At 44.4% G+C, this 27,897-nt stretch overlaps 1 protein-coding gene across 4 annotated transcripts; it reads right to left on the bottom strand.

The window, feature by feature from the left end:
- Positions 1 to 242: 242 nt before the first annotated feature.
- On the bottom strand, positions 243 to 27,373 carry ZFYVE1 (zinc finger FYVE-type containing 1). Of its 4 annotated transcripts, XM_082317556.1 has the most exons (13): positions 26,909 to 27,373; positions 26,033 to 26,233; positions 25,360 to 25,896; positions 11,080 to 11,584; positions 8,942 to 9,156; positions 6,712 to 6,818; positions 5,624 to 5,732; positions 4,954 to 5,051; positions 4,731 to 4,848; positions 4,183 to 4,353; positions 3,223 to 3,403; positions 2,603 to 2,716; positions 243 to 1,514 (listed from the first exon to the last, which is right to left on the bottom strand). In XM_082317556.1, exons 3-13 carry the CDS (start codon positions 25,855 to 25,857, stop codon positions 1,282 to 1,284), a joined length of 2,349 nt encoding a protein of 782 aa, XP_082173682.1. In that variant the 5' UTR covers positions 25,858 to 25,896; positions 26,033 to 26,233; positions 26,909 to 27,373; the 3' UTR covers positions 243 to 1,281. The 4 variants fall into 4 exon arrangements, with proteins under 4 accessions (XP_082173682.1, XP_082173684.1, XP_082173683.1 ...); XM_082317558.1 differs by lacking the exons at positions 26,033 to 26,233; positions 26,909 to 27,373 and adding an exon at positions 12,034 to 12,180 and having other exon boundaries at positions 25,360 to 25,492; XM_082317557.1 differs by lacking the exons at positions 26,033 to 26,233; positions 26,909 to 27,373 and adding an exon at positions 13,745 to 13,949 and having other exon boundaries at positions 25,360 to 25,453.
- Between the last annotated feature and the right edge of the window lie 524 nt (positions 27,374 to 27,897).

The following is a 27,897-nucleotide window of genomic DNA, read 5'->3' on the forward strand; positions in this document are numbered from 1 at the left end:
TGGAAGAATTCTTGTCTATGTAAGCCAAGAAGGGAGAATTTTAGGCAGTTCAATCCACAATGGTCTCTTACTTCTTATAACTGGAACCACAAATCCACAGTACAAGACAGTATTAGTTAGGTTAAGTGGTGGTTTTGATCACAGAATCAGTGAATTCATTGCAGTCCTTTAATAAAAGGATGAAGTCCAGCGAGTGCCAGTTGCTAGGAGCAAAGAAGAAAGGTTCCCATTTTCCAGGTGGATTTGTAAGTTCATATTATTAGAAAAAAGGTAAGTCAAATCTGTGCAGTTTCTATGTAACCACGTCTGAGAACACAGAGGCTCCAGAGACTCCGGGATCACTTAAAAAATGGGGGAAACGAAAAGTCATCACAACCCAAACAACTCAAACTTCATATTTCAGAATTGCCTACACAATGTGTTCTCTTGTTCTGCTCTGGACAAAACTTTTAACTGAAACAAGCTGGCAGAGAAACTTGAAGAAAACCTGAGTACACGAGAACATTGTCAGGGAAAGCAAGACCCTGCTACCTTTTGATCTGGTATTGAAGTCGAAACGGCAAAATCAGAATGCTTTGCCTTGTGCCATATGATTTGCTTTACCTTTCGGAGCGCTACTGGTCTCTACCAGGGGGTCTATTTCAACTTGATACCTCTTGCGCTGTAAGACCACTGCCCATATCACAGTTCAAACAAACTCGCTAATGAATCTGAGTTTAATCTTCCATGGCCAGAAGTACAGCACCTCCAGATGTAGGGCTGGTTGAATTACCAGGTGTAATTCATGCATCAACATTGGAGATTTCCTGGCAACACAGAGTCCAAACCTTCCTCACAGGACATCGTGATCAGCAAGACGTTCCAAAAGAAGAATCAGAAGGCCATAAGTCTGATCCAATATAGTAAGGAACAACACCATCCATCATTTGAACTAGGAATACTCAAAGCTTCATTAGCCAACCGCGTTCTTAATATACTAAATTATACATAGATATATAGAGATATATATTTTTTTTTAATTGGAATAAAATACACTGGATTTTGGTTTGCTCATTTACAAGGGAGCTCCCTCCCTTCCCCAGTTATTTTGAAATTAAAACCTAGAGGCTGAATGTAAGCTCATTCCCAGCGTTCCAAGATGGATATAACACGAGAGGAGGCCAGAAACTGGAAGCATGCACTCTGGCTGCAACAGGTTAAGAGGTGAAAGGGAGACCAGATATTTTCATTTGTAACCCTGAGAACATAAGGAATTGCAGAGATCTGGAGAAGAGCCTGGGGTTAAAGGTCACCAGGCTTTTTATTGCAGTTAAAGCAAACTCGGACTGGGTGATCCCATCCACGAGAGGGAACCGCTCTGCGGTCGTGTGAGCATTCGTCACAGAATCCCTGGCCACAGGCCCGACAGTGATGTTTGGAGAGTTTGATACTGAATTCCTTCCGGCAGTTGTGGCAGTGCAGGATTTCATGGTCTGGTACCCAGTATGCAGGTCGGGCAGCATCTTTTACCAGTCCTATGGAGGAAGTGAGGTGGGGGGATGAGAAAGAGGGAGAAGAAAATAATCTGTGAACATGAGCATGTCAAGAATGTACTCCAGTGGAAGTACTCACACACTGCAAGTCACACCACTGCCACTAAGGGGAAGAAGACCTACTGACAGAACTCTTCAGTGCAACGGGTAGCCATTTAGGCCATTCTGCCATTCTCCCACATTCTGCCTCTCTTCAAAGGGATAGACTGGTTCTCCTTAAATGGTGGCACCTTCCCTTACTCAGACTCTTCCAGAGGATGAGACACTTGCTTTTCCCTACCTTCAGTTTCAACTGTGGCCAAAAAAAACCACAGTCACCAAACCAAACATTCAAAAACACATGTACTGTCTGAACTGAGAAAGGGATTTATTCTTCCTTTCATTGAGTCAGACAACACCACCCACAAAGGGTGATGGCAGGACATGCTGTAGGCAAAGCAGTGGAATGATGATCTGGGAAATGAGTAGGAAGTCAGGTCCAATAACAGAAGATTCAAATGCAAAGTGTTTGCTGACATACCTGAACTACTACCCAGCACATGAAAGAGCAGCAAACTTTCACTGTACTAAGCTCACCATTAAAGATCACGTTACTGATTACTTTCCCGTCATTACCAACCTGGACAGCTTCAGATTCTCAGCCCTCCCTTGCAGAAGTACCAAGTGCCAGCAGTATCCATGAACACACTTAAAAGGCACTCAGCATCTCTGGAAGAAAACCAAACCTGATAAAATGCTTCCTAATTGGCCAGTCTTTAGGGAACTCCATCTGGCAGGTCACTGCAGTGATGCATCAGGGGAGCATGAATTACTCACAGCTTGGTGCACACAGATTTGCACGACAGGGAGAAAAAAGAAGGTATGAACTGCAGAAACAATGTGGTGAAAACCAAGAGGAAACATCAAATGAGAGAGGTGCAGGGAGCTGTAGAACTCTCAGCCAACAGTGGTATCATAGCGGAGGTGCCAGCCTGCCACACAAACTCTTGAAGTTTAATCAGAAGTTTTGCTCTGTGAAAACAGAAATGCCTCTAAACAAAAAAAATCCATAAGAAGAGAACAGAGCTCACCTAAGGGAATGTCCATGGCTGTTACCACTGCTCCAAGAGTGTTCTGCACAGCTTCCCCCACCTTCCTGGCAATAAGTGTCCCCCCTTCCTCATCTGAAGGCAGCTCAGCCACATCTGTGTGACACAAGAGTAAAGGTTTCAACACTTAAGTCCAGCACAATTTCTGCCAAGTTTCAGTTAATTTACATTAGCAAAAACCAGCAGCAAACCCAAAAGGCAGCTTGGAGCCTCTCCTCAGCCTTTATCTCCCACATCTCCAATCTTGAATTGCAGAGTTTTTACTTCCATTTCAGCAATAATGGACAAAATACACAGTTTGCTGAAACAGCAGCTTCCCTGCTCTGATGCTAGCTTCACACCATCAGCAGGTGCCAGAAAAATAAAGATCCAGTTAGAAAATAATTTTCTTAGCGGGTCAGATATCTGGTAGCTCATTTCAAGGGCCATCTTCCTACCAAAAGACATTGAGCTCTTGAGCTTCCCTACTAAAAACTCTGTGCAAAGCCCAGTTTGAACAACACTGTCTACACCCAGTGGGAATGGTTGTGATCCAGAAGCCAGGGACAAAGACTTCAGACTATTGCCCAGGGATAATTCTGTCACAATCAACTCAGAATTACCTAACTGGATGCCCCTGTTTTCATAGCAGTTGTCACACACGCGCACTGGTGCTGGTCCCCAGCCTCGCTCAGGCACTGGACGGGTCTTGGAAGAACAGCCATCACAGAAGCCCTCTCCACAGGCCCGGCAGTGATGTTTAGTGTCGTTATCTTTAAAAGGCGTGTTGCACTTATTACAACTCTAATCAGAAAAACAAAGGAAGAAAAACTGTTAGTTTGATCTTCCTGAATAGAAAAATAGAGAGCAGAATCCCAGGATGGCAAGACTCAGACTGAAACTGTGAAAAATATAGTTCCACCCAAGACTTGGGTGCTACCAGTCCCATAACTTTACCCTAGGGAAGTGATTCAGACAGGGAGATGTACGTGGTTAAGCCGATAGATTGCTATGATCCCTTCATTCACAATCACAAATAATTACAGCCACATCATGCAGGGCTGAATGGTGGCTATTTGATCTTTGTGGGGGGTAAGAATTCAGAAGGCAGTTTTCATTGAAGAAGTATCTGTTTCCTGCAAGACACAGTGAATCCTTTTCTAGTTGAATTGTTGGGGCCAGCTTTTTGCATCAGGTATGAAACCAGAGTTTAATCTCTGCACCTATAAAAATAGTACTATCGACTGCAGTAGCCAGATTTAAGATGTTGATTCTTTGCTTTGAAGAGCAAGTTCATGCAAGCCAGGATTTTCTGTGATACTGCTGGGAGAGGAGGTCACAAAAAGTAGGGAGGAAACGGTCTCTTTAGCAGGGCTGGGCAGAATCTCTGTTCATACTTTCTCTGGCTGAGTCAAGAATGGGAAGAGCTGAAAGCATTTCAGTTTTCTCAAAATAGAAGGAGAAGGGCTTGCTGAAATAAAACAAGAAGCATTTGGAATCTGCAAAATACTATATTACTTAAAAGGTGAGGAAAAGGGTTTTCAAGCTATGCAAAGCTTTTCTCTACAGCAGCTGCGATTTACCAGGATCTGAGAGTTGGGTCTCCAGTAAGCTGGGGCAATCTGGTCTGTCAACCAGGAGGTCACAGCTTTTGTGGGTCCCAGGCTAAGTTCAGATACTGATTGTGCCATGAAATTCATCCCATCCAACAAACGCTGGGCTGCATTGTTGTTGTCTTTCAGAAATCCATCGGTCTGGAATGAAATGGATATTCATTTGAGAATAAAACCAGGGAAATCTCATTTTTTTTAGAAGCAGATGGCTCTGCAACCCACTGCTCCTGTTAAACTGGAGGGCAAGCATGAGAAAAAATTCACCAGCCCTGCTTTGAAACACGGGTAGGTTTTAATGGCGTATCATTCACACAAAGTGTTCATAAACTGGCAACTTAGCCATTTCAAGATAGCCAAAAGACGACTGAAAGCCCTTGCAAAGGTTCTTTTAAACAGCAGAGATAGAGACTGGCTCTAATGAAAGCCAACCTATTTTCTCCATCAATGTGCAGAAGAACCAACGTAAACATGTGCATGGCTGCACACATACACAAAGACTATCCAGCAACCAGACTTACCCCTGGCCAGACATGCTCAATTTCTGTCCTCACTACAGTGTTCACAGGATCTTGGTTGCCAAACCAGTACTGTCGGCTGCGGTACACCACCCCACAGTTGGGACACTCAATCACGTATCTGCAGAAGAGGAAGATGGGTTACCTCAGTGAGATACTGGAAGTCCAGTGCACCAGGCAGCATAGAGGCATTAGAGAGCAGAGATATCTTAGCTGCAGTACTCACCCTGACCAGGCATACTTGGCAAGGCCCAGCCAAGGGGAGTCAGTGGAAGCAGAGGTTTTTGGCACGACACTGACCTCCATCCCTCGTTCGTAACAGGCCTGTAACACAAAGGCTCAATTAAAACTGCATTCTTGGGAATCCCAGACTCCAGGTCTTGCACCTGTTTGGCCACATAAAGCATATAATTGGCATACAGTGGTCTCCACAGCAAAGGAGAGCACTCATCAGAACTGATTTAAAAACAAAACCAAACCCACTATCAATAATGACATCAGGCAAATATTTCTACAACAATAAAAAACATAACAGTAGCTGAAAATTTTCCTGTCTCCTGCACACATCCTTCAGAAAAATTGGCTAACACCAAGCAATGGGCATAACCAAATAAGAAGAGTAACCACATCAAGCGTGTAGAAGGTCAACATCACTCAGGTTGGGAGCAGCTGGGTTCACAATTTAGCTAGCAAATGACACAGAGCACACAGAGCTGATGACCTCTCCAAGCAAAAATACAAGTTCAATGGGGATCAATTTTTCCTGTCAAGGCCATGAGCACCTCTCCCATTTGAAAAAATGCAAGAAAACAGGCACGTGCCTGTGATATTCCTCATTTATTGGGCCATCGTTTCCTTCTCCATTCTTCAGACCTTGTCCTTGTGTCACTACTCACCTTGCAAGTGTAGACTCTGTTATCATACTGGTGAGAATATCTGCATCGACTTTTGGATTCATGAGGGACTCCTTCCTTTGCATGGTTCATGCTCTTCTTACAGCCACACCTGAGTATGCAAAAGCAAACGATGAGCTGATGCTGTTAGATACAGGACAGATGTCACCAAGAGTTCATTTATGTTACTATCTTGCATTTGTATAGGCGTTGTAACCCCAAACCATTTTCACAACTGTACATACAACAATGACAGCATTTATCATTGAAAGGCAGGCTCTTTGGAAGGAGGTGTAGCAACTGTTTCACAGCACAAAGTAGCAACACACCACAGTTCAGTGCAGGAAATGATGACTGTAGACAATTTAAATTTCACGGAGAATTTTAAGAAAGACTAACCAAGTTTGGAAATTGATCGGGACAGAGTTAACACTGCAGATTTTGCAAGGAGCTGCTAGAAACTCTCTAGAGCATAAAAGAGGAGGAACATAGCACTATATCACATTTGAGAGAAAATGCTTCCAGAAGCATAATCAACCATAATACCACGCTGCTATTGTACCTCACAGACTCAGAGCACTGACTGCCATGTACCGCCCTTCCAGGCTCAATCTTTGGGCTCTTCCCAGAGAGCTATGAGGCAAGCTCTAAACAAACCTGGGGCTTCACTTAGATCTAGTTACTGAACACAGCCCAGGCCCATGATGATGCGTGCTTTAGGACTGTTTATACTGTTTAGGTAATAAAAATGGCAGGAAAAATCATCATAGGAAATTTTGGGGGATTTCTTTAGACACTCCTTTCTTCCTGCCCTGTGTGCATCAGGGAAAAGATATGGGCAGAACAGGTTTGTAGCCATACACAAAAATAGAGTAGGCAAAGACCATGCATCCAGCTGGGATGCAGCAATAACAGCCACCCAATTCACTTAAGAGTTGAATTTCAAGCAAATTCTGCCTGGAAGTACTAGCTGATGACAGGTGATGTCAGGTGTCAAGATGTCACAGACATCACAGACATATGTTCTATGGCTGCAGACCAGGGCAGCACTATCTGCCAGAAGGATGAGGGTGCATTTCTCATCTACTTACCCACAGCTGAGGCACACAGAGGAGCATGTGAAATATTCATCTGGAAAGAAGGAGCTGTGAGCCATCTGGTCATCGGGGATTTCCCCACTGAACCGGTCACTTAGAGCCTGTCAAACAGAAAAGAATGAACTGGTAAGGGACTGAGAGCAATGTAGACATTTTATGAAAGCTTTTGCAAGCAAAAGCATGGGTTCCTCTACTGGAAGGAGAGGCAGAGAGAGAGTACACAGCTAACAAATAATGTCTTACTAACCTGGAAACCAAGACAAGGATTAGAAATCAAGCAAGAATACAATCTTGCACTTGTATGGAAGTGACCTGAATACTTGTAAGATACTTACTCTTCTCCTCTCCTCTTGCCCGTACTTTGAATTTTATAGCAGAAATGGGTGGTAGAAGATTGCATCCACCTCTGTGCGTATAACCCACACCCAAAATAGCGGGTGCTTGCTAAAAGGGCTTTGCATTCTAGAAAACTCTAGAAGGAAACTGAAAGAGTCATTTCTCACAGTACGTGAGGACACATTCTTTGTCCCTCAGCTCAGAAAGTGCTGCCCTGAGCTTTCCTCTGGCCCCTTGAACAATTGCTGTTCTCTGGTGAAACTGCAAGACTGACACAAAGGGATTTGTTCCCTTTCCTGGGAGCATCTGTTCTCATATCAAGTCAGTCCTTAGCCTTGGCACACTTAACTTCTTAGTTCTTTTGGGTGTTATGTTAAAAAAAAAAAAAAAAAAAAAAAAAAAAAAAAAAAGAGTAAGCACTGGAACAAAGCAGATGGGCAGATGGTTAGGGTTCTTCTTGATGGAGATCTTTGAAGGCATAAGGTCTAACTGAAACGCTTCCTACAGCTGAGGTAACTACAGTGGCTGCCTTTCTTTCTCTTCCTCTCTCTCCCCTCCCAGGGAGTAGAGAAGGGAGCATCTCTGCTGTCTAACAAGGGTTGACTGCATATACACAGACATCCATGTATCTCTCACCACAGCTTCTCTCAGATAAGATCTCTACATAGACATCTGATTTCACAGAATTTCAAAGAAGTTAGCTTTAACACCTCTTTCAAGCTTGACTGATACTGGCCGATGGATTCAAAAGTTAGAGGAGATGGACAGACATCTCTAGCAAGCCCCTAGGCTTCTAGGAAGTGAAGCAAAAAACGTTAATTTGTAGTCAGCAGTGATCTGAACACAGCAACCACTTTACTGGACATGAATTTAAGTATACTAGCAGCTATATCTGAAACTGCATTACTTGATTATTGCAATAAACTCCTAGAAATTAAACTTGAATTAACCACTCCAGCTGTTTTCTCCTTGCTGCCTGTCTGTTTCACTTCCTTCTGAGCTTCAGCTACCCCAAATACAGAGCAGCTGGAATTATCTGTTCCAACAGCTGTGACTAACATCAGAAAAGACTGCTAACACTACCTTCTTCTGCAGATATGCCCCAGCTCTGCACGCCCCTCCCTGATGACAGCTGTGCTCTTCAGGCCAATGAAAATATGATGCTAATCACATAGTGGTAGCAATGTGTGGAAACTTGTAGGACAGACTGCAAATTTGAAGACCAGAAAATCCCTCTGACATCCTCGCAAGGTGAACCTTCTAAGAAAATCACCAGTGGCTCTCTCTAATTCCTTTTCATCAGCCTTCTGATCTGATGCTGCATCTCTGAAATGATACATCATTTGGCTTGATCCCATCTTGTTTGCTAGCTGCCAACACATCTTCTTCCTCCTTTTTGCCTCCTGGACCTTGGGTTACACTACACTCAGTGCTAGGTTTTGCCAACCATTAACTCCCTCCAAGTCTCTTGCATTCCCTTCCCTTGTGCTGAGGCCATCCTTAGGAATTTCACCAATAACTCCTTCTGGGCCTCCTCTTTGTAAATCATTGTCATTAAGTGCTTGTCACTCACAACATCAGTTATTTTTTTCTTCCCCAGTCAGTTTCTTCCTGGCTCAGTTTTTTGATTTTGCTCTGTTTTGCTCTTCAACTTTTCTTGACCTTTCAGGGTCTTCGCTAACGTGTGTGTTTGTTTTAAAGTAAAAAAACTACCCAGCCTACCTGGCTGTTACACAAAAATCATCATCTTCATGGAAGACTTGCTTTATCTCCAGATATCTGCAAGTGTTCATCACTGGTTCACATGCTCTACCTTTATTAGCTGCAACTGACAGTTACTAGCAACAGCGATACAAATAAAGATTGTGATGAACTCATCTCTACTTACTTTTAGTGCTTTGTAGATAACCCCAGGCTGTCTAGGTGACCGAGTGGTATTGTTCTCCAGCTGCTGCTCCACAGCTCGCCTAAGTCCAGAGAAATCTGTTGGAGGATTGTATGTCCTTGTTCCCTTGTAGTGGATTGAGCTGAAAGCCTCAGGAAAACAGCTTAGCTTCCGAAACCGATCCTGAATGAGCTTCTCGGGAACCTCAGAAGGATGATCTATATATAAGAGTACCAGCAAGTACATAAACAACTGATTGTTTAAAATAATATTTAAATTGCACAGTGCTTTCACACGCAACACAGTGCTAGTTTTTCTAATTAAACCTTCTAATACATCTGGAATGCACTTATCATATTTCACAAGTAGGAAAAGAAATAAACTGTTTCCAAAAGCAGTCTCTGTTTTTTGATACACAGCTTTAGATTCTAAGACCAAGTACCACAGGTAAAACCGGAAACGTCTAGATTTGGAAACACAGATATCCAGAATAAGAAGCAATTTGTGACATAATATAAGGAAACTCCATGTCAACACACTTGTTATCTCTTCTCACCAGACCATAACTTGGTCATAGCACCTGGTAAGTGGAGGACATGAACCTTACATGGGCTGCTTATTCTCTATGCCAACCCCGTAGCAAGGAAGACCAAGCCTCTATCAACCCTTTGTACACTTTGAAACACTTCAGAACTGGCCACATCAGGTCAAGCTCCACAGAGCTGACTACATTCTTCTGCCTGCTTCCAAGTACCTGCTGTACACTTCAGAATAAGGCAGGCCCCTTCTTCCCTGCCCTAAACTCACTTATCTCAATTATCCATCGAGACAGATGGTTACAGCTTGCTGCAAATCCACCTGCTAAGAGGTTTCTTTCCTATTCCTACCATGATCAGAAGCGATCATAAAAATATAATTTTTTTATTACCCTGACTTTGCACACAGGTGCAACTACCATTATGGGTCACTAAATCCAACCTGCTGAAACAGCAAATTTCAACAACTATATGAAACTCTAAATTGCTGATGAGCAAATTGGTATGTAAGAAAACGAACTGCCTTGGCAGGTAAGTTAAAAGTAATTAAGGCAGCACTCTAATAATAACCAGAAAGAATGCCAAGTTCTTCTACTAGCTCAAGACCTCACTGGTTAGAAAAGTTAAAATGAGAATGTGGGCCAGCAGGGAGCTGCTGTGGTATTACACAGCAGAAGACTCCCAGATGTTCACAGACAGCAGGACTGAGCCTCAGACGCTGCAGGCCAATTCATTAGGGCCCTTGCTGATCAAAGCATCAGAAACTGACAGAATGAAGAAAGGTTTCATCATGCCTTTGGAAATATGGAAAAAATAGGGCCAGGAGAAGAAATTCACATCCCTGTACAGTCAAAACCAAAATGTGCCTCGACTTCCGTAGGACAGTGCATTTCACTCAGACATAGAAATAAAGTACACAATTTAAATATCCATAATCCAGTACAACACGAGCCAAGTTGAAAGACCTGAAAGTGAAGAACACTGAAAACAATGGAAATAATAGTGTGCCGGGCCTGGAGCTTTGGCTGTATCAGATACCTGCACAGAGAAAAGTGGTGTTAAACCATCAGCTCTGTGCCACCACAACCTCAGTCCCAAACTCACACCAGCCTCAGAACAATGTCAGTCCACAGAATTTAAAATAGTAGAACGAGGATACTGTGAGTATTCAAGTTCATCAGTTTCATTATTCTTGCCCATCCTAGTTTCTACATACAGTTTTATTTTATTTTTTTGCAACAGGATCCTGTATATCCCTGCCAAAATCACGGGGTGTCTCAGTTTTCACCTTCGCCTGCCATATCACCCATGCTCATGATCTTGCACGATGACCCCTCCTACGGCTGGCAGAAGTCACATCATGACTAGTCAGTACCGACATCCAGCTGGCTAAGAGGATTATTCTAGCTGATCTGGGATAGTCAGATTGCCATCAGGGAATGCTCTACTATTTCCATAGCCTGGCTCCCAGACTGGAACAAGCGAGAGCAAAACCCAAACCACATCTTCTACGTGGTAGTAAGGAACACTGAATATTCAATGCAACCTGACAATTTATAGATAACATTTAGCACACTGCAATTCAGTTTCTTACTGCCTACTCACCAGAGCCCAGTAGCTTGGTGTACACAGTCTCGTGAAAGATGATGACACCTGGACCCAAAGTTGACAGAGGAACATCTAGGCCACAGCGGGCTGTGGTAGCTTTTAGCTCCTTGGTGAAATGTTTTAAATAAGCCTCCGAGGCATCACCAAGGAATTTGAAGAGATCATTGTGGAGCCTGTCAGCACGAGTACGGTAGATGACAAGGTCAGAGATGGCCAGGACCTTCAGCAGCAGCCGTGTTCTCTGGCTCAGGTTCACAGTGGCCCCCAGGAGGCCTTCTGTATCAATTACCACCACTTTGCGGACAGGGTCATAGGCTGCCCAGACTCCAACTGTGCAAGACTCTTGGGCTGGAGACGTCTTGAAGACTTCCCGGCCATAGAAGAAAGTGTGGTTAAGGGTGTGAGACTTGCCATCCCCTGTGTTCCCAAAGATGGACACTACCTTTAGATGCTGGTCAGGACTGCAGTCCAGTTTCTTAATAAAGTCTTCTTCATTCCTTACCTTCCAAAAAAAAAGAAAAAAAAAAAAAAGAGAAGAATCTTATATCTATGCAATTAGAGTAGACAACACTGAAAACACGGCTGGTTTCAGGATTCATAAGATTAACGAGAGTGATTACTGCCTGTTTAGATTTCAACATAAGTTTCTGAAACATCAAGAAGTCCAAAGCAAAATATTAAAGCAGTTTTGTAACATGGATGCATCAATGGGATTTAGGCTGTTCCATCACGTAGCTGTTTTGGAAGTGATACCTCACTGTGATTACCTGTCTAGTGAAACCTCATGTACCTCACCCCATTCCCTGCAGCAGTCCTTTCAGAAAAGGGAGCACAACCCTACTTCCAAGTCTGCCAGAACAGCTACTTGGAGCATGGCAGACACTCTCAGTAGCATTGGTCTCCTGGTAAGCATCCAAATTTAGGTGCAAAACAGTGGAGTGCTTTTGTCACCTTAACTTGCCTCATCCACAGAGGCTGAGCACCTGTTTAGGGAGAAAAAGCTCCTCTGTGCCGCTGTGCTGCCATCTATCCACAGCCGGGGGCTCTCAGGCACAGCCTGTCCCACTGACGCTGCTCTCCAGCTGATAGATCCTTCAGCTGGAAAGAGGGGCAGAAAAGAAGAAAGTGAAGTTGTGCACCAGAGTCAGGTGGTCGAAGCAGGTCAAACTGGCTTTTACAGAAGTGCCACAACTACCTCAATGCTCCATTTAATAATTTACTGTATTGTGCTTTCATTAAAAAAAAAAAAAACCAACAAACCCAAAACCAAATAAAACACACACACACAAACCCAAAAGAGGGTAGACAGCCTTCAGCAGGTAACTTCTCTTTGGCTTCACATAGCATGGCACTTGTCATTTAATCTATTTAGGTTAGAGAATAGGGCATTTACTGTTCAGATACTAGAGCAACAGGGAACAGATAAACAAGCAATGAAACAGGTTAGGGCTCTGTACGAGAGCCTGCCTTGTTTTCGTTGCAGAGTAGAGCCTTGGCTTTCAAAGGTTTCATGCTTCTGGCTATGGTTGTTCATCATTTGCTTTTTCTTCTTCCAAAAGGTATTATCCATGTGACAGAGAAGAATATGACAGAAGCACTTTTTGAGAAGGATTAAATTCACCTCCTCCATCACAATTCCCTCCCCAAAGAATCCCTGTCAGCTGAAAGGAGCAGGGCTTCCATCCCCTCTTGCCAGCCTCTCAACTTCTGGAAGCTCCTTGGCTATCTCCCCCCGGACAAGTACAGTTGGAAGGTCTCGTGATACACGATCCACAGAGGCCATGAGGTAATAAATGGTTTCTTTGAACAAGTTTATTCTTAGATCAGCAAATTAGTTTAAGGCTCAGCCAGCCCCATTTGCTTTGGTCAAATCTATCAGCAACATCCAGACTTTGAAGGAAAATAAAAAACAGCCAGTGTTCCAAAAATTAAAAAATAACCAGTGTGCCAGATTGTGGTTGGGAACAGCATTCAGAAAGAAAAACTGTGGACTGTGGGGCTGCAGTAGCACTCAAGACAGCCTCACAAGAAAAACAGGAAATAGAGAAATCAAAATGCTCTCAAGAGAATCTTTTCTGGTGTCTGTGGGAGACCATCAAGATACGCTCAAGTTACATGTGCACAAGAGAGGGTCTGCTTTTTTGGTAGCTGTGATTATTAGCTTGTCATCAGGAAGGTAGTTTAGATGACAGATACAGTTTCTCTTAGTGTCTCTGGATTAAAGGAAGTTCTTGGTCCATGGGATAGCTCCTAAAAACATTCACAGATTTGATAATATAATAATGTTATGTGTATGTAAGAAAAAAGGAATATGACAATTTCTTCTCCAGATTGTTTTGGTTTTAACTCCCACCTCCCAGACTTCTTACCATAAGGGTGGCAGACCCTCTTTTTGCCCGAGTCAGTGCCTGACCAGACCCGATCATTCTGGTTATGGACTCCCTGGACAGCCCAAAGAAATATCAGTCTTCAAACAGCTGCTTAAGTATTGGCAGGACAACTAATAACTAACATCTTTCAGGCAGCACTAGTATCAGTTTGGGAGAGTATGTGGAAGGGGCCGAGTTAGTAATGTCAGAAGACACAAAGGACAATAGGGACCACAGGGATAAGAGTAACTCTGCAATGCATTCCCACCAGTAAGAAACAGGAGTCAACTCACACAAACTCCACTGCAGTTGAAATTGTCCCAAGCTGAGCTAATGCAAATGTCCACACCACCAGCCTTCTTTTGCATTCAATGTACTTTAAACAACTGCTGATGCCAGGCCAACTTATTGTGGGAAGAAGAGTTGGATTGCTGAGCCAGACAGAAGAAAAGTTGGTTCCAGATCAATAATCCAGATCACTCCAGCAGAAAAGTTACTCTGAAAATCAAATCAGACACCCAAAGCACTGAGCTGTTAGCCCCTTCTAAGGCTCTAGGCTCTTTCAGACTTCCCTGGAAGACAGAACTCAGGAGTGATTCGGACAAGCGAGTCACCCAGGAGCACAAGAATATACCAAAGTCCAGCTAGCCCAATGTTGTGTTTCACAGGACTCAGTAATGGGTGAAAAAGAACTTAGACATGAAACAAGTAAATATTTCCTAGCATGTTTTACCACCTTTCAGTAGTCAGATGTCAAAGAACCTCCTGAGCAGTGGTTGCATCTAGATGCTCATGTTTGGTAGAGAACCAGTAGATCTATCCTCTAAGAGGTTGTCTAACCCCTTTGTGAACCTAGTCATAGTTTTGGATCCTGCAACATCCTGTTACAATAAATTCCACGTGGGGATAGAACAAAAAAAAAAAAAAAACAAAAAAAAAACCACACAAACAAACGCCTTCCTTTTGTTGAATATGCTTGTATGTCACGGGTGTTCCTTGCTCTTGTGCACCCATCTTCTTTAACAGCTGCTGAGCACAGGGACGATACTCTGAAAGAACCATCCACAACAATCCTTGTATCAGTAGTCAAATTTATTTCCCTTGAGCAAGTTCCTTTAAGACATTTAAAGTCAGTGTGGGTGTAATAAGTGTGTCGAAGTACTAATCCCTATTGGGCTGAAGTCCCACTTCTCCGTTTTGCTTCTCATGTCTAAAGAAGTTTGCATGGTACCACCTTCTCCTGCATGTGTAAAGGACTCATGTTTCCATAGCTGTGTCCACTCCCACGTTGCCCAAGAGCTCCACATCTCTGACATGAACAGCAGAGGGTAAATATGAAACCTTCCTTAAATTGCACAGCAATGTCAATTAAGAATGAAAACTTTGTATGTCTAACCTAAGACAAGAGGCATATCTCTCCAGCCCCTTCTCTATTTTACCATTTCTAGTATCAGAGACTCATTTACACTTTTGTTATAGATCTTAGAAGAAGATTCTCTTCTAGAAAGAATAGTTTTTACTCCATCATAGGTTAGAATCATGGTTAGCCTTCTTTTATGGTTTTAACTACATTTCTGTTAGCAACTGTCATCCAGCCTGCGATGCAGTCGCTCCATCCAAGCTGAGCTGAACTGAAAGTGAAGGTCTTCAGCAGGAAAAAACAGAGAACTTCACAGCTAAAGTCCCCTCTAAGGAGGACACAAACTCATACCATGCTGCCATGGAACACATTTAGATCTGAAGCCTCATTGTCACCCATACTTGGGAATCTATTATACCTAACATAAGTTTCCTAGATCTGAGCCATAATAAAAGTAGAACTGTTTAGGAAGAGACAAGAAACAAGAACTACTAAAACAACATTCCTGTCTGTGAATTTCTTGGAAACAATGTTATTAAAACAATAACATGTTAAAAGCTTAGGAACAAAATCCATAAAATAGAATGGAGTTTCCAATGACCTGTGCTCATACAACTTTAACTCTGCCTCCAGGCAAAACAAACACATTAAGTGAATCAGACATTTTTACCACAGTTTTCTCCTTTTAAAACTCTTTATGAACCCTTTAAGGCTTGCTAACATTCATGGAAGCAGTGCACAAAGCCAGAGCTGTGCCACGACAACACAATAGCTCAAAACAAAACAAAACAAAAAATCAAGAGTACTTGGCATAGTATTCATCAGAGCGCCTTCATTTGCTAGTCTTACGCTGTCATTTTGACTTACACTGGTACTTTTGTTGTTGTGTTTTGAAATCTTCCTCTTTGCTTGACCTGATTTTAACAGAGTATTTTTAATAACTAAAATACATTTTCTGCAATCAAAAAAGAATACAATCATATAAATAATTAAGTTTATGAGTCATTAGACTTGTCTGACAACCAGCACATGACAATATCTTCTGATACACAACCACTAAATCAATAAAGAGGATATAAATTTAACACACTTTTCAATGAATGGAAAAATAAGCTACAAGATTTGTAACAGCTTATCTAAATATATACCAGCATAAAATTGCAAACATCTGGAACAAATCAGTCTTCAAGCACAAGCGGTCAAAACAATCAAGTGGAAAAAAAAATATTATTTCCCTTAAAGCATTACTTAACACTGGCAATACAAGCAATTCTGCTCATAGTTCAGAAAACTTTTTTAAAAGATAATGCTTACAAGAATTCAAACTAACACCTGAAATCAGAGGGAGAAACAGAAAAGCAAGCTAAAACAAGATCTGCAACCTTTTAAAGCAGCCCTGAACTTCTAACACACAAACTGAGACAATTTTAGGTAATTGATCTTAAGGACCGAGTTATCATATCAAGCATTAAACCTGGAAACAGAACAGACCTGTCATATCAGCCCACCTCAACACAGACCAGTTCTTTATGACACAGCTTCTAAATTTTGGCAGTTGTGTTTTAACTCTAAAAAACTTGAGTTCCTATCCAGAGGTAGATTAACAAAAGTCTCCTGGGTGCAGCCCCAGGTCCTGTCATTAGGTCATTACATCAGAATTTCAGTGTGCATTGAAAACAAACAAGAGAAATCTATAAAGCCTATAAGACAAATCCGAGAAGAATAACCTGCACCACAGCACAGTGCTGTGACCAAAATTCACATCTCTGCAGAGCTCCTCGCAATCACTCCCAGAAAGGCAGTGTACGGATGCAAGGCAGCACAGCTGGCTTACGCCAGCAACTCAAGTGCAACAGGCTATTACAAAAGCAGCTGACAACTCCCTGCTTCTGCCCCAGGAGAAACTTTTGTTGCTATTCCCAAATGTTTCTTGCTACTAAGTGAGAAAAAGGATTGGGTGGCTCCCTGTAGGAAGAGAAACTCTCTTCGATGAAACCCATGACATCAGTAGAGCCGTGAGAGGGGCTCTAGACTATCATAATTCAAACCCTGTTTCCGCTAAGATCATAGACTAATTCAGGCTGGAAGGGACTTCAGAAGGTCAATACTCCCTTCCAGCTTTTAGAGGCCTCCAAACAGGAGAGACGATTTTGATCATAAGCAGGTGCTCAAGAAGAATCAAGGCTGACTTAAAAGTCCAAGCAGCTCTAGTTTCCTACCTTAGTTTGTCTCCTATACCTTTCCTTCTGCATGACTTCCCATGGAAAAATGTCATTTATGCCATTACTCGAGTCTTCCACATATAACTTAAAATCCATAATCCAATTACACAGACTTAATTGATACAGAAACAAGTGCCCCCAAAACATACATTTCCTAAAAGTCTGATGAAAATAAACAGCAGAGTAGAAAATACTCTAATAACCTCTCTGAGGAAAAAGCTTGTCTCTTGTCCACTCCACACAGCCACCAAGATACAGTACTAAGCTTAGCAGTCATGCCCATACTTGCTCGCCAGTAAGCATGCTGGCTGGTGCATGATAGTACACATACTGCTTCTTACCCAAAAGACAGAAGACGTGGATAAGCACTGGATAATGGGAGGCAGACATCTCAGAAATCAGACTTCATTAATTCCACTGCTCAAAGAGTTACTTGTATCTCTTACTGTAATGTAAATATATTATGGTAGCTTGGAAGAGTTTTCCCACAAGGGCTGTGTCAATGGATTAGTTTAGAAAATTGTGTATGTCATACCAGTAGTTACAATCTGATATTCAGGAGTAAGTTATTAATCATCCACCCAGCAAACACTTAAATATATTTATCATTATTGTCCTCAGTAATCTCCTAAACTTCAGCCAAGCTGACAGTGGAGATCAGCATTTTCAGGAAGAGAGTCCTACAGAGCCTGAAGTCCAAATGGAGTGACTGACACCAGATGCAGGGAGGGGAAAACAAAGGAGGGGACAGACACACGCTGAGGATTTAAGGGTAGATTCCAACACTCCTCTTCAGCTTCAGCTAGTTTTGGTCTTACGTCCCATGCTGGGTGCAGGTCTGGCTCAAGCAAAGGGAAGCATTTGTATTAGGGGTGTTTTCTAAGCTGAAGTTCTTTTGTACCTGCTTATTTGCCTTCACTGCAGTTCCACCTATGAGTTTGGTTGAGATTTGTTCTATTAGGCTCTGTACACACCCATGAAAATAGTGTCCCTAGACTGAATATCTTTTTCAGACCAAAGTTATCCTGTTCCTTCCAACAGCTCTGGGACAGTATTTTCATGGGTTTGTACAGAGCCTAACAGAGTAAGTCTCAACATGACCCACAGGTCCCTGCAATGAAGGGTGGAGGCTGCCCACGTCTAAAGCCCATGTCTATTACAGGACACTTTCCTGAAAGAGACAAAGAGATAAGAGTTAAATCCTGCTTAACAACCCTACCCAAAGAGAGAGGCCCTATTTCAAAGGTTTTAAGACAGTGGTGGAAAAAACATAAGCAGATGGGAGGTAATTCAATTTGATTGGACCCCTCCCTAAACCAAGAGGCAATATTGACCAAAATATTGCTATTACCAGTAAGTTACCCTTGTAGATGACAGCTGAGTTATATGAAACTGCTGAAGGCAGAAGACTAGACAGCCCACTAACCCGTTTGCTAGCTGAAAAACTACTTTTGCAAGAACTGAAAACTAATGAAGACTTCAACGTAAATGCAATTGCTGCAGAAATAATACTAATTTAGGAGTGTCATCTAACTCTTAAAGAGAACAGTAAACAATGAAGCAGAAATCATTATTCTGTACCCTAAGTACTTTTCAAGTTCTCCATGGAGGTTAATTTGGCCACACAGCTACCAATTACCACCCCAATGCCACAGCTGTAGCAGCAGAGACCACATCCAGGTGAAGAGACTTGCCCAGAAGACAGCAAGTCAGTGAGCGAGTTCCTGCTGTAACTATTAGTCTTCCTCAACACTAAGGGTAACCAGATTACCTGTGTGGACACTACTTTATACCACAGTCCTCGTTAAGAGGGGCATTTACAAACTTATTTGTATTACAGTTCCACTCTTCCCAGAAAATAGTTACTCTGGTTATTTTCCCAAATACAGGGTGTTTTGACAGGTAGGCCAAAGGACTGTCAAACTTCTGCCTTTATGCAATCCTAAAGCAAGGCATTAACAACACAGGTAAAAAAGTAAAAGGTGTACCGCAGCAACAACTGCCTCCCAGTGACCCCTGCAGAAGTGAGAAAGTGGAGGAGATGGAAAGGACAGAAGGGCTGGAGGATAGCAAGCTGCCGGCTCCCTTTTCTTTCTCGAAGGCACCGCAAAGCACTCACATCCTGCTCCTTCTGGCAGCACCCAAGGAGCCCAAAAGGATTCATTGGATAAGTCGAAAGAGGGGTACAGCAAAGGAAGCACTAGAACACCCCCTTCCCCCCACCAACCCTACTTAGTTTGGGAACTGAACTAAGTTCAGGAACACCTCAAATCAAACAGTGGGTAATTCCAGAGTGGCTTGCTACCAGCTTGTCTCACCTGTGACAGGCTCTCCTTTGCTTCCACACCTGCATTCATTTCAGTATATGGACAAAATAGACAGGAATCAAGTGATTTGATTTTAATTACGGCCCAGGACAGCTGCATCGTGAAGAAGGTGCAAGAGCAGTTCCAGGGAAAAGTGATATTTGTAAGTGGCTATGTTCAAATTAGCTAGGAGTCAGCCTGAGACTGTTAAAGGAGCTGTGCATTTGTTGAACGGATGGCTCCTCTCCCATCTTCTAAAAATACTCTTCAAAATACTGGTATATGTCCAGTGGAAGAAAGAACACTCCTAACCAGCAATTGCTAAGTAGTTTTTCTACTACTTTATTCCAAGGACAGAAAAACAGTGCACTTTAGTGTAGGAGAGGGAACTGCAAAACTGATAACAGACTGAGATGGGAGGAATACTGAAAAATAGCAAAGTAATAAGAGAAAAATTCCTGGAGTGTAGGACAGCAAACTCCCAAAAATACCTTGGCAAGAAAACCTCTCTGAAGCACAAAGGAGGAAAACTCATCAATAGTACAGCAACAGTGATGAGGGACTAGAAATTATATATCCTGATCCGACAGATCACACTGACCTAAAAAACTTGAATGCTTCTACACTTTTCCTCCTTTACATCCATGGAAAATATACCAGCTGTGACTCTTCAGTTTACAGGATGTGGACTAAAATTCCCAGAAACTTACAGCTGACTATGCTACCCTAAAGCACGAAACAAAAACATTTCCCCAACGGCAAATCAAGCAAGAGTGTCATAGGAACTAGTACTATTTGCTATACAAATGCTTTTCTACTACAATGGCAAGCAATAAGACTTAAGAGATGGTGATCTTCTCTTAGGAGAGAAGACACCGTTAGCTTGCATTGTCTGACAAAGAATACTTGATTAGAAAAAGCATTCCTAGTGACTCTCCATTCTCTCATCCCTAGGCTTTGGCCAGGCTCAAATCAGTAGGTAATAAGGAAAAAAAAAAAAATCACAATACTTTCATCAGCTTTACAGTGGGAGTGAGAAAAGCAAAGCAGCTAGCACCCCTAAAGAGTTGTCACTCTGTAACTTTTTAACAAGAGGGGACAGGGGAGGACACATGGACTGTTATGCTGTCAGAGGCTGGTTATTTAATGACTGTATAAAATGGTCTGCATTTAAATAAGGGTTACGGGTCATTCTGCGTCATCGAAACTGACTGCAAAGCATTATATAGATCCTGCTCAGTATTTACTGAGGGAAAGAGCTTAATCCTTTAGGTGTCTAACCCTGCTAGCAGGAATAAAAAGAACTCAAGGAACAGGGCTGGATTTAGGAAATTGAGATGTCTATTGGCAAAACAAAAAGACCCTGCTAACTGAAGAAAGGGAGCTCATAGTGGGTGTCTCAGGGGAGACAGTAATAAATGTACACTCCTTTCTCCCACATAAAATTGTACTGCGGGGGATACTATTTTTGTGACTAGCTAGAGGAAAAAACTTACTTTGTTTCCTGTCTCCTTCATAAGGCAGGCTACAAAGTCAGTACTTTCTATTTTTCTTTGCAACCCAGAGACTAGGTACTTTCTTGTGACAGAGCTAGTTTCTGGTCAAAGATCAGTGAACTCTTTAAGGCAGACTAATAACAATCAAGCATGTCTCCTGTCTTCCAGGGTCAATGAAAGACTTTCTCTGCTTCTATAAAGTATATGTGCTGAGTCCTTAATTAGGGCTTTGGACAAAGTGTTATCATAGCAGCCACTACTGACATTGCAACCAAGATCTGATCCTGTGGTAAGAACTCTCAACATCTGTTCCCCAAGATAAAAATATCAAATTGTTATGCCTTGTTAGGCATTTCTTCTCCCCTACCTCAGTAGCAGTAGTAAATAAAGTTCACTGTACGACTGATACACAGCTCTCTGCTTTATGCAAAAGAGCTCTATTGCAAAGGTGTTGTGTAAAGACAAAGCAAAAATGGACGCTGTTCCAGAAACTGCATAAACATAAGTACAAGAGACAAAGACAGATACAGACCAGTGGAAAAGTTCAAGAGACAGCAAGACAGTATCAGGACTCAAAACAACTATCCCAACCCGAGTCATGTTTTTATTGTTGTATTTTGCTGTGCTTTTCTTAATAGATCCACGGGTATAGGGGAGTTTTACACAAGATCAACGAATAAGTTCTTAAGGGAAGTGCCTCCTGTGTGCAAGGGGTAGCACTAGTGATGCTTGTGATGAAAATTATGCTTGTTTGAAAATTCAGCGAGTTAGAGATAAGAAAGGAAAGCTGACATCCTGACAGAGCAGTTCAGGAGACTCAGGTGGGGGATTTGCACACATAAAAGAAGGCATGCCGTTTGAGTCTAACACAGCAAAGAGGAGGTGTGGAAGATGTAACAAGAGCAGTGACAAGACTGAAGCAATTGACTGAGGAAGCAATCCCCACAATATCATTCTGAGTAGAGATAAGCAAGGAAGATAGATTATGTCGGAGCCAATTAACAAACAGATGCTGCAGTTATCAAGAAAAATTTGATTGAAGTCTCAGCTTTAGATATGCGCTAGATAAGGCCAAAAGTTTAATACAGTGTAAAGAGAAACTGCATACTACAGCCTGAGAAAAAGGATCTAGAGTGGTGTTTAAACTGCAGGTGACGCCAATTTGTAAAACGTGGACAAGATTTATTTTCTTATAGAATAACTCAATATGGTCTTCTGAGAGGTGATAAGCCCTGGAAGAAGGAAAGGAAAATTTGTGGTGTAGGTCAAGATGGCTGGGGACTAACTTAGAAGAGTCACGAAGCATCATGCTGTGTGGTGTGTGAGACAGCTGGGGTTGGGCTCCATAAGGAACAACCTTTCTCTCTGGTTCTTCCACAGACGTGCAGTGCAAACTTGGATTTAACCTTTAATGGCATTTTCTTAACATGAGATAACCAATCTCTTTTTGAGGTGTTCAGATATAGTGCTGTTATGATGAACATCACAGAGAAGCCTGTAGTTCACAGATACAAACTTAAGCTACCATCAGTTCTCTACAAACAACTGCTTCACAAGCAGTGGTTTAAAATGAGACTTTTCCAGACTAAGTGGATTCAAAACAAGTACAAGAAGTCCTCAGCTTTCTGAGCTTATGGTTATGTCTGCAAAGCACAAAAAGCTCCAAACTAGCTCTGAGCAGGCCAGCACATCTGTGCAACATGGCACAAAAACAATTACACAGATCCCAGAATTATCATAGCTGTGTCAGTGCAGTGCCGAGCCCAAGCTGAGAATTTCCACCTCTCAGCTAAACTAATTTGCTCAGGCACAGCTCCTTATGGATTAATCTACATTGCTTCTGGATCTGGAGCTAGCTCAGCCATTGCTTACACACTATAAATGTCCTTCAGTTTCAGAGCTACCACCTCCAAGAAGCCAACAGGAACAATCAGATGAAACATAACCACTTGAGCTTAACAACTCCAAGTTCCAAAGGAAACTAAAAAGGAAATCTCTTTGCCTTGTGTTCCCATCTCATTGAACTACTTTCAAGTTAGAGGTTTGTAAACACGTATATATCAGCAAGTATCTCAATCCATTGTGTTTGCTCAGCAGCATAACTAGTTCTGCCTAATTTTGTAGGACTAGCATTTAACATTGCTACGGCAGAATCTACCACTGACAGCAAACCAGTAGTTTCCTCTCTTATTTCCTAACTAATGCAACAATCTTCAAGTTCCAAAGGTCAGAAAACAGGTGGTTAAGGGTAGCTGGACTCCATAATTCTGACAAATCCTTCTCCTGTCTGCTCAAGCTTAAAAAGCCACACACCCGCAAACCCTGTTATTACTGTTTTGGCATTTTTGGACAAAAAGTTGGCTTAAATAAAGAACATTAAGGATTTCTTCCCAAGTAATCAGCAAAAATCTTGCTAATGACAAGCACAAAAGAAAAGACTGAGGATCACTTTCCTATAGCTCAATTGGCTGTTCAGTATTATCAAGAGCAAAAGATGCTACAGAAGATGTCTTCAGAGCTAGCTAGTCATCTGACAGCCCTCTCTAAATAAAAGGTCCTCACGCTCATTAGCAGAAACATCACTATAATAGCAAGCACTCTAAGTTCTGGCTGCCAGAAAGTATTTTAATTGAAAACTCTCAAACTGCTTTGAGACTGGCTGTGAGATGGTCATGTAAGTATTCAGCTATGAGAAAGAGAAGATCACTCCAGATGGAAGAGCTCTGATTCAACATCTTGATAGTGAAGCAAGATCATTTTCGGAGAGCTTTTTCAACCCTGTTCTGATCAAATTGCTATGATCTGATAAAGGACCACTGCTGTCCCAATAAGGAAGTTGGCTTTATTGCCCATGATATTTAAATAGCAATGCACTTGCTTGCAAGAGGCAGCCAAAAGTCTGCCTCAATAAGGCTTACAGATTCATGAGTACAGAGATAACTTAAACCGGTACAACCACACACAGCCACAGCTTGTGAGCAGCTTTCCAGGACAGCCCTGTTCTAAGGCACTTCAGAGCTTGCTCTAGTGGCTAGATGAAGATTATTGAAAAGTCTGCATCTTAAAGTAATAGTTGCATCTGCCATGCATTACAAGGAAATGTGTGGGTGCTTAGGAGAGGCATACAAACTTAGGACTGCCACTACACCTGAAACTCAATCACTCAATTTACAGTCACTGGTGTCCTGCATAGTGTGTCTTCTGCGTCAGTGCATCATAAAGACTGTCATCCTTTCCTCCCTTTCCCCTCCAAAAGCCACGAGAATTTGTCAATCAGTATACCTGAACTGCCCAAAATGTGACCCAAGTTCCTTGCATCTATTCTATGCTATAGTATAATTACAGTGTACATATATATACACACACTGTTCTATAGTATAGAATAGATACAAGACACTTAAGTCATGTTTCCTTGCAATGCATGGCAGACACATCGACTGTCACTATGCTGGACACAAATAACTAATCTACCAACAATCAGAATATCATTGCAATTCTTTTTACCACTGGTAGCATGAATATGTTAAACTAGAGCAACCAGATACTGAGTCGTCAGGTGACTATACATTTTCTTTCAGTGTCACCTGAATGAGGTTTAACACACAGGATGCAAACTGGAAGCCAGAAGACGAAGCTGAATTTTTAGTTGTGTAACTAACCTGCTCTGCAAATTTCACACGTTGCTGTTTTTACATTTGTAAAGTATTTTTGCATTGTAAAGTGCTTACACTTACCAAATGTAGGGGCCAACAGAAGGGTTAATTAACTGCATATATTAAATGCTAGGCTCTCTAAAACAATGCCTCCAGAGAGGCTGTTCCTAGTCAACTAGTATTTGTATCATTATTAGCAGCAGGCCTACTCCAAATTGATGGTCAATTTTGCCCTCTTCCAGCAAAAGGCTAACATGGAATAATATTTGTGACAAGCAATATAGCTTAACCATGGTGTCTGTAGGACTTGGATGGCACACTTTGGACCCTTATTTCTACTTTATCCTATACCTAAAAACCAGATGGATTTACCGATGCTAAAGGAGGGTAGCGGGGGTCTGTAGTCTTGCATTAGCACTGCTTGGTACAGTGCCTACTCCTAGTCATACGGTAGGAGATTAGCTGCCAGCACTCCCATTTGCAGGGTACCTACTGCAATCCTCTCAGTTCAATTTTGTTCAGGAATGATCAGCATCCTGCACAGAGAGCTCTTATCTTAGTTGTGCACGTCTCAGTACAGAGTCAATTCTTTCACCAGCTTCGCTTACCAAGCCTCTTAGAGGAGGCTCTTGGCACACATAAGGTTTTAATGAACTTGACCTTTTGAGGAACTCGTGAGCAAGGCCGCTCCAAGGCACTGTGTCTTTTTGGTCCAAGATACTCACTTAGTGCCACTTAACCGGCTATCCTCATTTTGTTACCGTTGCTGCCAGTTACACTTCAAGTATTAATCATGCATCACAGCAGCCCGTTAGACTAAGACAGAAACTAAAGGATCTCGCCCATTCAAACAAACCACAGCAGTTCTTACCTGAATCTCCTCAGTTTCATCCACCAAGAGGAAACTCACAACTTTCTCTGTCATCTTCCTTCTCTTGGTCTCCTCATCCATCCCCTCCTCCTCCTCCTGGTCTTGGGCTTTGCCAGCATGGTACACGGTGACAGGGTGCTTTCTTCTGTTCCCCCCAGCATGTGTTCTCTTCTGACACTCCACGCAGAGGTTGATTTTGCACACCTGGCACCTCACTGCTGCTATCTGCCTCGAGCCCGTCATACTGGCGTGCATTATGTTCCCATTGGCACCTTTGCAGGAGTCACAGTACGGGACATGGCCGGGTCTTATACGGGTCCGTTCGTGGTTCCGTAACCTTTCCGGCTGATGCAGCTCTTCTTCACAACGCTGGCACTGTAGGCTCCTGCACTCGTCACACTCAAAGATTGCTTCATCTGTCCCACTGCAAACATAGCTTTCCTGGCACAGGAGTGTCGTGTTCTGTCCTTTCTCTGCAGTTTGTGTGTGGGCGCTCATCTTCAGATTTCTTTAAAGCAATGCTTTTCCCTCCTGTTTCTGTTTTGAACAATGATACGTTTAAGAGTCATTTGCAAATTTAGTATTTTTTCAGGGAAAAGAAACACAACAGGAATTCTGTCGGCACTTAATTTTAAATAATTAATAGATGTTTCTGTAAGATTCATACACTGACCTGCTTCTCAGGAAGAGTCTTGTTAAGCGCAGACAAAGGTTTCTTTCCTCAAAATAAACTTAAACAACGTGGCTGGTTTCATGTATTGTTATACCCAAATGCTGGTATACATTCTTTCTCTGCTTAGCTGTATAACATATTTTCAGCGATGAGAAAAAAACCCCAGTCTGGTGTACTGCAGCAGATAGGGCAAGTATTTCCCTGAAGCAGAGAACAGAGGGAGACAGGTGGTGACACAGAGGCAAAAAAGGCACTAGAAACGCACAAGTGCACGTACATGTACCCGCACAGAGAGAGGACTGTGTCAATACTAGAAAATTCTCTGCTTTCGCTCCCCAGCTAAGCTCCTCCTTCAGAGTTCACAGTATTTATTTGCTGGGAATTTCCTGATGTGCTTCGCCAGATAAACAGAAATCCGCTCTCTTTGTGCGCTCCTTCTAGCAACGCGGGGTGACGATCGCTGCCGCCGCCGGGCTGACAGGCGACGGATCCCCTCCCTCCGCGACCCGAGCTGCCCGCGCAGGCTGCCGAGGCCAGCGCCCGCTGCGGGCCGGCTGCGCACCGGCCCGCCTTTGTCTCGACCCGCTGCCGCCCGGCCCCGGCCCTGCCTCCCCGCGCCGGCCCTCGGCCGCCTCCCCAGCCCGCACGCCGCCGCTCCCGCTCCGGCCCGACCCTCCGGCGGCTTCCGCGGACCCGGCTGCCAGCGACCGCCCGCGCCGGGCGCCGGGCAACCGGCCGGGACGCCGCGCCGCCCGCCGGCACTTGTGGCTCGGCCGCCCCGGGGCCCGGCGAGGGCGGCGGGCGCCCCCCGCCCGCCGGCGGCAGTTACGCAACGCCGGTGCCAGCCGGCGCCTCGCTCCCGCGCCCCGCACCTACCTGGGGCTGCGCCCAGCGCCGCGCCGTCGCGCTGCGAGCAGCGGCCGGGGAGGAAGCGGGGAGCCCCTACCGAGCGGCGGCAGCGGGCGGGGAGCTGCGCCGGGGCCGGGAACAAAGGCGGCGCGGCACCGGGCGCCGCGAGCCGGGCTATTGTTTACAAGCCGGCGGCCACCTCTCTTCCCCTTCCTCCCGCCGGCAGCCGGTGACTAAGGAGTCGGGTCCCGGCCGCGGCTTCCTCCTCCTTCTCCTCCTCCTCCCCGCCCCCTCCGCGCCCGGGGGGGCGTCCCGGTTCTCCTCCCCCAGGGGCCGGGGCGGCGACCCGACCATGCAGGCGAGGCGCCCGGCAGGGCAGGGCAGGACCCGCGCCCCCGCCGCCCTCCGCCCGCTCCGCTCCCCTCCCCGTCGGCCGGGATCAGCTGATCGTGGGGAACTTCGGGGCGGTCTGCTCGCCGCCGAGACGGGGAGGCGGGAGGCGGGGCGGCGCTGGCACGCCGGGAGGCGTAGTCCGGGGGCCCGGCGCCGCCTCACGGAGAGGCGCCGGCGGACGACGCGCCGCCGCGGGGCCCGCCCTGGCGCCTGCTGGGAGGCGTAGTTCCCGGGCCGCCGGGCGGGGCCCGACAGGTCGTCCCCGGGGCGGAGCCGGGAGGTCAGCGGGGCGGCGGCGGGTGACGGCGGCGGCGGGGCTGAGGGCGCTGCGCCGCCGGGGGCGTTGCGAGGGCGGGGCGGGGGGGCCGCTGCCCCGGCGGCCGTGCCCTGAGGCGGCGCTGCCGCCGCCCGCCCCCGGGGGCGTCGGCGGGGAGGCGCGGTGCTGCCGGCCCCTTCGCCGCCCCGCGGGGTTCGCTTTTTCCCTTGCTCCGTTTTTGTCCCCTGCCCCGCGGCTGGCGGCTCTCGGTGGCGCCGCCGGACGCTGCCGGGCTCCCCGAGGGCGGGCGGGCAGAGCTACGGGCCACCCGGCGCCGGAGGAGGGGAACAAGCCCCGGCAGGCGTTC

The sequence above is a fragment of the Platalea leucorodia genome (genome assembly GCF_965183815.1).
Source record: "Platalea leucorodia genome assembly, chromosome: 7".
NCBI lineage: Eukaryota > Metazoa > Chordata > Aves > Pelecaniformes > Threskiornithidae > Platalea > Platalea leucorodia.

Bases quoted from the DNA above. Each gene is read 5' to 3' on its own strand.
- ZFYVE1 (XM_082317556.1), bottom strand. From the start codon at position 25,857: ATGAGCGCCCACACACAAACTGCAGAGAAAGGACAGAACACGACACTC. The intron at 4,849-4,953 runs GTGAGTACTGCA...CCTCTTCTGCAG, and splicing joins GCCAAGTATGCCTGGTCAGG to ATACGTGATTGAGTGTCCCA. The intron at 1,515-2,602 runs GTGAGCTCTGTT...CTTCCTCCATAG, and splicing joins AGCCATGGACATTCCCTTAG to GACTGGTAAAAGATGCTGCC.